The sequence below is a fragment of the Phaethon aethereus genome (genome assembly GCF_964289735.1).
Source record: "Phaethon aethereus genome assembly, chromosome: 3".
Classification (NCBI taxonomy): Eukaryota; Metazoa; Chordata; class Aves; order Phaethontiformes; family Phaethontidae; genus Phaethon; species Phaethon aethereus.
Window position 1 is genome coordinate 124,458,902 of NC_138576.1, and position 12,729 is coordinate 124,471,630.

Genomic DNA, 12,729 nt, shown 5'->3' on the forward strand with positions numbered 1-12,729 from the left:
AGAGCAACACTGATTTCAAAGAAAGGCAAGCAACGATGTCCCTTTAGTTATCTTTCAGTGAATGTTTAGCTAATACATGAGCATTAATTAACATAATTATGAACATGTTCAATCTAAAATGTCTGGCCTTCATTAGAATTTTAAAAATTCTGTTTATACTGCCAAAATCAAGCTATTTTCAGTAGTGTAAAGATATCTGAAGTGCACGACCTAGTTTAATATAGACAGCTCTATTCTATACAGCAGCAAGTCCACGATACAGCATTTCCACACATTCAACACGGAACAAGGCAAATACATAAAAGGCACAAGACTTGCACATCATAAAGACCCTTTTTTCATTATCTTACTCTAGTTCAAGTAATATCAATATTAAATGATATCTGTTTCACTGAAATAGTTTGAACAATGCAAGATGTATAGTATTACACACTACCTTACACCTGCAGAAAGTGGCACTGTACAGATATAAAAAAATGCGAGTACAGGAAATGGTCAAATACAAACGTACTTTAAAATGACTACAGCTGATAGTATATTTAATCCAACTGGTGTATTGATTTATTTTTTAATATAAATAAAAGGTTAATTGGTATTTGCCCAAGTTTCCTTGAAGACTGCGGTAAAGTCCTGGCTCTACTGAAGTCCACGGGAATGTAGCGCTGAAATTCAAAGGAGCTAAGATTTTACCAAAGAGCCTGCGCTGTACAACGGTTTCTATAATGCAATAGTTTTCAGTTTTGTTGTGAACACTGCTATCAGTTTATTCTTTTAATAATTTAGTCATGTGTCATTTTTACTTTATAAAATGCAGCATTACATCTTGACTCTCTACGTTTTCAATGAGTGATTAAGATTGACGTCAAAGTGCAAAACAAGGATTAACAGAGGGTCCACCTTTCCTAGTATCAAAATGAAAGTCAGATTTTTGAATTTCACGTTCATTAATTTCATCAACATAAAACAGAATAGTTTAATCCAAAATACCATCTCCAAACAATGTGCAATTTTTCTTTCTTTCTGCTCTAAGTTTAAAAAAGAAACATCAAAATACTGTTTGTTTTCCAAGATTTGAACGTATATATATACACACACCATTATTTAACTGAAAACTTAAGCTGGATTTGTATTTTATTGCTTAAATTTAAATAAAATAAGTTTCTTTAAAGTACTAAAATCCTGAGGGAATGGAAGTAAAGTAACTTAACTGTTACGATGTATTAAAATGCCTCCCTATGTAATTGCCTTCTTTCTCCGATTGCTTTTTAATGCAAAGTAAGGCCCCAATCTTGCAAACATGTATGTGAACGTTACTCCCCAGAACAGCTGCACTGAGCCCAGTGGTGTGCAGGAAAAGTCATTTATGGGAGTCTGCAGGATCAAGCCTCTCGACCCAAATCTGTGTCATTTGAGCTAGTTTATCCTTTGCCCTCAGACGCCTCTTCACCACAGGGCTGAGAGAAAGGCCTTTAGCGTTAAGCGTTGGCTTGGGTACAAATAAGAATCCGTCATCATTATGTTTCGTAACTCCTATTTCTGTTAGTATGGGAATCCAGAGAATAGCATTTCTTTACCTTTTCAAATATCCCGACTTTCACAAAGTCTCTCTGTCGTCTGATATAAATTTCTCAAAATGTGCTGTTAGTTCTCTCATGCATATCATATAGTACACTAACTCTGATTGTTCTTATTTTAAGAAGTCAGTTAAATGGATTAATATACATTTTTAAATAACAGTGATCAGGTTTTTATATTTTGCTTTTAAATTTCAGATCTTAGTAAAACTGAACCTCAGTCTTAAAAATAATGGAAGATTCTGTTAAATTTCAAATACTGTAGTCCTAAACACTTTATAATCCTATCAAATTCAGTAAGCTTAAAATATGATACTTAAAATCAATACTTTTGAGTCTGCAAAATATATATCAAATTTATATTCTAAAACTACTTTGATTTACAACACTAACACCACAAAAAGAATTTTATGATTCAATGACTATTTCATAGCAGTATAACCCAGATGTTAGCTTTCAGAAAGATTCTCTCTACTCACGTATCCCTGAAACATTTCACTTGGCCAAGAGACCATGCCAACTTCAAATAGAAACATGCCGTGTGTGTATATAGAGGGATGTGTGTGCACATATAGCTATATATATACAAACATATATGCACTCACACAGTGTGACAAACACAGACGTACACAGACACCGACAATCTCCGGGAGGAGTTCTTCTCATTGTTTTCCTCTCGTCCCCACAGTTCCAAGAATTTTCAGCAGCAAATATATTTCTTTCCTTGTGATCAACATAATATCAAGACAGCAAGCCACCAGTGCTTGCAAAGCTAAAAAGGATTAAATGTTTCAGTGCAAATGTAAAATGATGGTACAGCTGTCAAGGTGCAGTTATAAAGAAGGAAACAAATATGATTAAGTACTGTTATAATGTTCTCTAGGATCTGTATTAGTTTGGAGCACTTTGCACTGGCACTTCAAAAGGGAATCTGCACACATTTGTCTCTGTACAATACACTGGTCTTCATTAAACATTCTTAACAGTGAACATGGCCAGAAAATTACCCATTGTAAATCGGCAAAAAAAAGAAAAAAAAAAAGGAGAGGATGGTTAACATATTAATTTTCCCATTACAACTGCACTAAGCTTTAGAATAATAGTAAGATGAAGAATGAGAATGAAGACCTTTGCACAATACTTTTCATAAAATGTTCCTTTTGGGAAATGTGCACTTGAATGCAGATTCCTCCTGCCTCCCGAAGCGCTTTCAGCAGCAGCTCACATCGGGAGAGCGGAGATGGGCAGCTGGGGGGTGGTGCGCCCTGGCGCACTGATTGTTTCTCGGGCAGTTAAAAAGTAGTATCAAATACTTTTTCTGGGTTCTCTTCTTCCAATTCCTCTTCACTTTGCAGAGGTTTATGGTTTGATTTTCCACTGTCAGATGCCAGGGAAGAGGGGGCAGAACTGTGGTCTCCATCTTCGCTGATTTTCCCTTTCATGGCCTCCTGTACGAACTCCAGAATTTCCAAAGGCAGTCTTTTGAATTTGTCTTGATATTCCTGATCAAGTTCCACCTGCAACTACAACAAAAGGGACAAGCTGTCTTCAGTTGTATCTAACGAAACCAGCACTACAGTATGGGGAACACACCACACGAGGCGGGGGGGAATTAATAATGCATTTTTGCAGGAGTCAAGAATATATTCGTTTCTTTTTCATGTTAGTGCCACACATCCAACACGCCTATTGATTTCCATGCAGTCATTGCAGAGCCGAAGGAACGTGCATCTGTTTGTGCGTATGGCTGGTTTTGGGTACTACCCTTGGGTACCCAAATCCTTAAAACATATGTGGATTTAACTGTACTGTTGTCCATACTCCCACTGGATTTCACAAGACCTGATTCAAGTGCAGTATGGACTACAGATAAGCTTTCGGAAGAGCAAGGCCTTAATTAAGCTTCAGGTAGCTAATCGCACATTAGTCACACCACAAACATTGCTCCGAGAACAATATAATAACTTTTGCCAGACTTCTCGGCTTGGAGAAACCATTAGGAAAAAGTCAGTTGTCAATGGGAGTCAGAGGGAGGGGGGAAAAATGTTAAATTACATTTCTTAGAGCTAGATCATGGAAAGTTACATTATCTGATTAATGCAGTATGTGTCTTGGACATTACTGGGGAAAAAGTGTCATATCGTCAACAGGATGCAAAAGGCATGCAGAAAGAAATCTGGCTATCAGTCTTCAGGAAGCTGTGGGCCCTTTCCCGGTATTTATTTGTATAGCCTTTGTTTTTAGTGCCCATATTAGGATCTGCACAATCCATTATTTAAAAAACATTAATGTGTATGAAGGTTTCAGCTGAAGAGAAAGCCAATTTTTTCATCATGACCAATACGAGCATGGCAGGAAGCAAAGGTAGTGAGTTCCAAAGCCAAACCCTGCTAGCGCTCTGTCCATCCGTCCGTCCGTCTGTCCATCCATCCACCCACCTTTTAAAAAGAGGGAGTCAGGTTCTGCTAACTGTAGCTGCAGCAGTTTCACAGTAGTTTCTTAGGTGATTGTATTTTGAGCCTTGTTTTTTCCAGGATTGATAAAGGTGCTATGAATTCTGATCCTTCAGCTCTATGCTTGAGTCTATCCTGTCTAGTTTCAAGTCTCCTTCACCCCATTGCAATAGCTTTCAACAGGTAATACAAATTTTCACTCGAACATTAGGACCTGTACTCTTGCCATCCTTGACCTGTCCAAGCATGTGACTTTACCACTACACGTCCCTTTGAGCTCTTCCAATCCCATTCCCCATGCTTCTGTCCTGATTTTTATCCTGCATCCCTAATTTTATTTTTGTGAGGCCTCTTCTCCTTTCTCCTGATGTGCAAATCAACGTCCTTAGCTCACCTGGTCTAGTTCTACATTCCTTAATTAGACAAATTTTGCAGTTTTTCTTCCTCAAGATCTAAGATCTGGCTTTTTCCTGTTGGTTCTCCTGCTAAAGCTCCTTTCCTGCCTTGTTTCTGGCAACTTTCCTGCTGTTCTGGCCTCAGTTTCCCACCTCAGTGTCACAGTGCTGGCAAACACCAAGTCTGAGGCACAAATGGTTGCATTAAATACACCCTGCCTCTAAAATATATATATTTGGGTCAACTTGTTAGACAGTCACTACCATAACAACATTCTTTCATGCAGCACCCTTCTTTTTTTTTTCTAGTCTACTTTGTTTTCAGGCTTTATGTCTAGATACAAATTTTTTAAGGGATCCTCCTTTCGTCTCCAGTTTGAGAACACTTCCAAGACTACACAGATTATCAGAGGAACAGTGTCGTAGGGTAGTTGGCAGGAAAAACCCACAAATGATGCCGATCACCCCTCATTGCCCAGCCCACTGCCGGGGCTAAACCACGACAGTCCATGCCTGCTGCCCAGTCACTTTCTCAGCCACCAAGAAGCTACAGCTGCACTGATCTCTACTTCAGAGTGACGACAGCATGGCACTTGCGTAGGTTGTGTTGCAAATCCAAAGACTATGTTCTAGGCAAAAGGTCTGCCATCATGGTGCAATCATGCTTTACATTACAGTTTACTACCAAATACCCACACTGCTTAAAAAAACAGAAGGGAGGAAGGGAAAGATGAGTCCTTCTGTTTATTTACAACAATTACCCAAAGATGCTATCACAGTTAGAGGGAGATTTATGCCAAACACGGGACAAAGTATTCCTTGGGTTAATCTGAAACAGTAGCAATGGCAGAGGCAGGGCATGCCAGTGGGCTCTGAGCACACTGTGCACCATGCACGCTGAGCATCATCATCTTTTCCTGCTCCAGAGCGTTTGCAGCTGGGCTCTGGGCTGCCGATGCAGATCCGCAGCAGTGTCCGAGCACCCCACAAAGCCTGTTAAAGTTCCTGCAGAGGGAGGCAGCTCGGCATACAATATTTTCTATAAATCTAGAAATTGTGGGAAAAGATTCAGAGCACTGGTAGACAAAACTTTATATAAAGGCATGAATTTCTTTATATACAGGAGTGTCTGAGCCAGAAATGGGCTGCTGCATTTCCCCACCTCATTGTCATACATGGAAGTACTGAATTTGTAAATTTTGGGCATCTCAGGTATAGAAAGAGGTATGTAAAATCAAAAGTCAGAGAAAGTCTCCTGGCTCTCAACTTCCTTCAGAATCTTGATTTGCTTAATTAGGTTTAAGAGCAATAGAAATACTTGAAATCCCTCAGAAACTGAATGTTATACAAACCCAGTGCAACCATAAGCAAGTTGTTAGATAGCAGTTGTGTCTAATATTCACCTCCTAAAGCGCCTCCAGTGGATAATCCCCCCTAAGTTGAGTGTTTAGTAGAAATGACATGAATCTGGAGCTACCTCTGTCTCTTCGGTGTCTCCAGAGACGGTCTATATAGATATCTAATCATAAGAAGGTTGAAGTTAGTTGAGAAGGAGCAGACAATAGACAAGGAAGGTTGATTAAAACTGCAACAGTGTGTAAAAATTAGTTGTCTCTCTGATTTCAAAGGCACTGCCAGTCCTTCCCCCTGCTCAGCCCATTCCCTGACCCCCAAGCTATCACACAGGACTCCAGCTGCAATGAAGAGCACAATGGGTGACCCCGGGCACAATGCAGTCATTTCACCGCTGGACCCGACCCCTCACTGAAGTCTTCCTCAGTGAGCCTGGGGGTTGCAAACTCACGGCATACTCACAGCACTTCGGCTGTGTTTCTCCTTAAGTCACTAGCCCCAGGCATGACACTGGCAAACGGCTGTGGGCCAAGGTTAGAGAAACAAGTTGCCTGCTTAAAACTAGCTGTCTCAAAAACCCCAGCTGTTTTTCTTTTAAAAGGCTCCGTATCCTTCTATTAGACAATGATAACCATATTCTGTGGCTTTACAGGGACATTATGGTTCATTTGCTAATGGAAAGCTGCCCTCCCATTAGCAGCAGTAGTCATGCACACCTTTTATTTGGCTTGCTGACAGCACGACAAAGTGCCATGCCAGCATGTGTGTAAGTAAAAACCTCTCTGCACAACCAGCACCCCACGAGACTCTGGCCCAGTGTGGCCTTACCGTTCAGTTTGCTGTCCCCTTGTGTTCTTCCCATCACAAGTCCACCTCCCCAGATTTCTCTGCCCTCTAGCTACTAAACAAGGTGACCTACACTTGCTTTTAGGATTTTGGAGCCAGCCAAGGAGGGGAAAATGAGACTGATGATTAGACGGGTAGATCATTATCTGGACCACTGTTCCCATTAACATGTAACAATCTTCTTCCTTCTGTTATCTCACTCTCTGCCCTCTTATTGATCCTCTGTCCTATCTTTAACCCCCAACAAAAAATCACTTATTAATGTCACCCCTATGCAGCTTCAGTATCCCACAAGGCGATGAAAACATTATTTCTTGTTCAGGTAAATTACACTCCCATGTATTTTATTTATGGGTGATGAGTTAATACTTTAAAACTTGGAACCATCATTACGTGTTTGCAGCAGGGTCCTTGGGGACACGAGATGAATGTGTTAATCACTCTTGAAGGCTGTGGCCAGAAGTTCTAATTCGTGATTGTATACTTCTATCTGCCTACCCTTTATTTTTTACCCAACAGTGCTAGTTAAAAAACATCAGCTGATACTCACAATCAGCTTTACAAAACAGGTAAGTATTGGTTTTATTATCCCCAAATTGCAGATGAAAGGAGAAAGATTAAGCTTAGGTAGGGATCAAAGCTTGGCAGGTGCCATCCTCAGCTGCCTCTGCTTTGAAAGGGGCTCTCTCTCCTCCACTCTGCGTATATGATTGCTTATCAAATTATACATACACCAGCACAGGTCTGGAACAGGCTGTGGACCACTGGTCCACCAAGTTGTCCTTCATGTAACTCGTGTGATTTGTCATTAGATTAACTATCGCTTAGAACAACAGCAGATACGGTGGCTTTGACTGCGACTGTCCTGCCTCTGTTAGCTATACGCCACAAGGGTTTCCAGAGGGGAGCCATGGTCCCCCTTGACTTCAGCCTGCTGATGGGCAGCGTGGGAGACCAAGGGTCTTGGGCTCCCACACCCTCCTGCCCTGGATGAACAGTACCGTGTCCTTTGAACCTTGCCTACAACCAAGGCAGCCCCTACCCTTCGGGACAGAAGATGAGAGGGGCTTTACATGACAAAGTGCCCTCATAAGCAGAGCTCCTGGCAGCCAGCCAGCTGCCCAGCTGATCGGCTCACATTCCCTTGCAATTCAAAGGGCTCTTTCGCATCCTTGGCTACAGCCGCTTTCCAAAAAGGGTCATCCTTCAGAGAAAGGCCTCAGCAACCCTTCCTTCGAATGTGTGAGGTGAAAATTAATATGGTCATTCAGCTTAAAGGAAAGAAAATGGACACAGGAAAGGAAATGGATAGTGGTATTAAAACTATTTATAGCATTTACACCTAGCTGTTACTAAACCTACCAAAATTACATAGCGTAATGTCATGTTAAAATAGTGACCATAGCATTAAAACCAGTAACTGTGATCAATAAAGAATTACAAAAGCATAATTTGTGGTTTCAGGCTATCCTGATCAAGGCCCTGTAGACTTCTGCATACTTGCAGTGTGATCTAATGAACTTCTGTTTCTACTAAGAACAAAAATAAAATAATCACATGAAAAACGCAACGTGCTGCCAACAGAAGTTACCAGGAGGGCTGAAGTTCACATAGAGTGTTTAGGTTAAAAAAAATTAGAAAATTAAAAAATAAAATAAATAAGTTAATCCCCTTAATCCTTAATTATTCCACATTTATCGTGTTTCGTATTATCTTGTCCCTCAGTTTAAGCTTCAAATACTGAACTCTCCCTTCTTACTACCTGAAATACATCTCATCCCTCTTTCCCGCTGCAGAATCTTTTTTTTTTTTTTTCCCCACAATCATTTTAACAATAACTGTGGAAAAGCATATATGCTGGTCTAAAGAGGTATAAGAATCTAATAACGAGCTACCAGAAGTTTCAGATATAGAGCAAAGTTAAGAAAAGTTTTGCAGTAACTCAAGGCATGGGAAGTGTGTATCTGCACAAACATAAATGGCAACCGCATCTAGTACCGCGGGTGTCAGGAGCAAAGACCTTACTGTGTGCATTAAAAACAACCAGCGGACTAAACCGTGACCTTACCACACACATAGGAAATTTGGGAAAGCATCTGTGGGCTGGTGCTCTTGCCAGCATCCTGTGAAAGTCTACCGCATCTACCCCACAGCCAGCCTCCATGGCTGGAAGACAAGAGGTGGATACACAGCTGGCCAACGCGCAGCACGCTTCCATCTGACCTCCTCCCCCTCACTTTGGTAGCCCAAAGGAAAAGGAAATTCTGGAAGAAAACATGTCCAGCCCATCTCCCTTCCTTCCGCAGCAACACCTTTGAAGCTGTTAATGTGAACACTTATGCTCCTTCCCGTTGTCCCCTTAAAAGTGCCATTTCGGAAGTTAGTAATGAAAGTATTTTCCAAACAATTTTCCCCTCTCTTCATACAGCTTGAGATACTGCATGCTTGGTCTGCACAGCGGTGTGCCCTCGTAGCATCGTTCTCCTGATGCAAGATCCCTTGCCAGAGGCAGTTAGTTATCTGACGCAAAACCAACCCACTGCCACATGGACTGGGATTCATTTCAGCTCACGTGTGTTTTTAAAGCATATTTTCAACTCAAAAATAATGGAAGGGTCACTACTTAAAAAGCATCTAAAGAATTAATCTTCAAGCAAAAATGTTTTGATAATGTTATGTATGAAATAGAACTGGTTACCCATTTTGGTGAAAAAAACCCCACCAAAATGCAATTTTATTGAATAAAAAACATTCATTATGGCCATATTTGTTTTGATCAAGTTCTTCTACTGCAAAAAATTTGAGATGACTCAAAATAAACTTCTTTTAAGTCACAGATTTTCCATTCCACTTGCAATTTTTCTGTAAGGCCGTTTTTTTGAGTTTTGTGGTTCTTTTATCCCTCCCTTAAAAATCTAAAAATCTTAAAAATTTTGCATTATTCATAAATACTTTGTTTCCCTGATCACACTCTTTCTTTCCCCAAACGATGCAGTGAGTTATGAAAAAAATAATCCAAATACCCTGGCTCAGCAATCCAGGTAAAAATGCACTCTGAGGACTAAACAGTTTGGTATCTCCAACAATGTCTGACACTTCCAACAGCAAACTCTTAATTCTCAAGTTTTTGAAAAGATTTTAACAATTTTTGAGTTCTGAATCCAAATGTGAAAAATCTGTAAGTTGCATTATTTCCCCTTGAGGAAGAAGGCAGCAAAATATCAAAATTATGACTCTTTTGTGTATTTGGTTTAACATATTCATTCAGCAGTTGAAGTGTGATACTAATTTGTATCCCTAATTACCATGGCACTACCCATATGCAGTACAATATTTAGTTCCACATAAACCGTGGAACTGTATGTTCTTTTTTTTTTTTTTTAAGCTGATGAGAAACTCCACTGCATTCATTTATTCTGTGCAATTTCAGCACAATACATTATGACAAGAGGCAATAACTGGTCACTACATGATTCATAACAAAAGGGGAACTGCAACCTCTACAGGATATTTCTTTTTAGCAAAACTCCCATTTTCCTTTTCACATGTTTATTTTGTTAACACTAGCCACACTGATCTTTTCACTGGTCAGTGAAAGAATATTGCAACAGAAATACTGGTCTGAGATCATGGCCCCTTTCTCACTCCCCCCCGTTCCTCTAAATCTGCTAAAGCTCCAAATACTTGTTTTTCTTCCTGCAAATGTTTGACCCATGTGCCTAAAGATAATTTTGAATAGAGGATTTGGGGCTTTTAAGACTGCATCAGACAACAAATATGCATAATGTCAGCGACCTCAATTTAGCTTCCAAAATAGCACATAGAGGACTCCTGGATTAAGGGTACAGAGAGCAAGCAAGCTGCTGTTCTGCTGCTTCTCATTTTCAGAGCTTACTTAATTAGAAAGCCATTCTGAAGGGATACAGCATTAAAAGACATATGAGTAGCAAGAATTGTTAAAAGCAGATGGAGGCTCAATAACAGGGAGAGTGAAATTGAGGAACAGAGCTCAGGGATCAAGTGATTTATAGGCAGCAATTTTTGTTTAATTGGAAACAGAAGGAGTTTCTTACTAAGGACCATGTTATTCCCTCCACTAAGCAGATTTCTGCTGTGAAGGCAAAGGAGTAACCACTGCTTAGTTGCCCTTGTGCCACATGGCTGCAGGCCCTCTGCAGCACTCAGTGTGCTACGGGGGGCTGCAGAAGATGGTGACTTGAGGTGAGGATGATGGTTTCAGGAGATCTGGGACTCCTGTACAGGACCTTTCCGAAAGCAACACATCCACATCTGCCATGTGGAAAAATGGCAAGCAAGTGCAAAAAGGAACATGCCACCACGTTAACATTTGGGCTTAACGTAGCTACTCAAGAACAATATAGCTAAGCGTGAAACGAAACTAGCTGAAGTTTTCTCTCAAAAGATGCTGGAACATGGCATCATTAAAGAAAACCTAAGGGTCCTCCGTATCAGAGATGGTGCAAGGAACAGCACTGCACTAGGTAAATGACAGCTGGCGCGGGAAATGTCTGTACACTGACTGGAAAGCTCCCATTAACGATTCCTGTGCTCAGACAAGGACATCTCGGTCTCGGTGCATGCCCATCAACTGCGTTTTCAAATAACGGTTACTTTTCAGACCACGACAGACACAAAGGACACCAATTCCAGGACTCTTTCTCGGCCAGCCCCACATCACATCCTTTTTCTCCCAGATGAAGCTCCCCTAGTCCTCCACACAAGGTCTAAGACATCTAAGACACCAAGCTGATCTTCCCACCCCACGAGGTCTCCATGCTGTTCCTGAGAGCAGGGGTGCTTGCTCAGGAGTAGCTGTGTTGTTGACTGACCCCCTACTGCCACCCCTGCCTTCCCATGTCAACAGGTTGCACAGTCTGCGTACTCTCCTTCAGAACTTGCCCCAAGATGGGCTTGAAAAAATCACTGTAACACCTGAAGCATGTCACAAGGCAAGGAGTCTAGAAACTGCGTACTGTGTTATCTTCCCTTATTCCCCCTTTGACTTCCCCTGTTACCTTCCATGTTTCAGCTTTGTCTCTCTTCCTATTAAAGTGAAGGTGATTTGCTGTGCCTCCCTAATGTACAAGTCCCCATATAAATGAGTCCTTTAATATCTGCTGTCTCAAGGCATTAGACTGTAACCTTAGGGCCTTCATCAATCTGTGTCTCCACCCTTTATTAACTGCAACCTCAATTAAACCAATGGGACTCTGAAGAAACCTGGGACCTGGGCTCCTAGATTTTAACACTCTTTTAAAGAAACTCCTATCTTCTTTCTGTATAGTAAACCAACATCTATTCCAAGAGCTAATTAAAAAAGAAATGTTTGAGTGATGAGATGCCCATCAGTATTGCCCAGGTCATACATGTATTACACCTGTACTGTACCTCTGCTGAAAACTTTGAGTTAGAGAAGCTCCTTACAGCAAAAGCCTAAACTACAGCTGCTGGCAGTTGTATTAGTAGCAGTAATTTCAGATCTCTTGCATTTTCTTTAAAAACAGAGAGCCTGTACTGAATTCTGTGGGAGGTTTTTCTTCACAATAAATTTGTTTCCCATTTCTTCATCAGTACAGCAGTTTATTCTCATGCAAAGCCCTGCTCTGTGCCTTGTAAGCTGTATACTTGGAACCAGTCTTCTTTCTGATGACTATTTTGTGTAATTGTTTCCTTTTGTGGATAAATGGTTTCTTAAGTTGTCAAGTGTTTTTTTGACGACTCTATAAATACGTGACCTATGCATCTCATGATGCATATGAAGAAAAATAATTTGAGCTAGTATGAATGGGAAAAAAAATTGCCTCTCTATGAGCATGTATAACATTTTAAGGCTAGATTCTGCTCTTTTTCATTATCAGTGGAGGAAGTCAGCTTCACTGTAAGCAAAAGAGAATCTGCTCAGTTTCAGTGCAATAAATCCAGAGAAACTCCACTGAAGTCTGATCTATCATCCTTTTTGCCCTTAGCTTATTGGGGTGGCTCCAGGGTAAATAACTCCAGTGACATAGCTCAAACAGAGCTTCTTAACTGGTCCTTTCAGAAAGTGCTATCCATATTTTGGATACTGTCTTCAAAACAAACAACCAA

At 40.7% G+C, this 12,729-nt stretch overlaps 1 protein-coding gene across 1 annotated transcript in view; it reads right to left on the reverse strand.

Annotated features, from left to right (window-relative positions):
- Positions 1–2,144: 2,144 nt before the first annotated feature.
- PLCB1 (phospholipase C beta 1) overlaps positions 2,145–12,729 on the reverse strand; it is a 398,958-nt gene continuing 388,373 nt past the window's right edge. Inside the window, exon 32 of the mRNA XM_081998073.1 lies at positions 2,145–3,097. Coding sequence (XP_081854199.1) covers positions 2,867–3,097 — 231 coding nt within the window. The 3' untranslated portion in view covers positions 2,145–2,866. The remainder of the gene's footprint in view (positions 3,098–12,729) is intronic.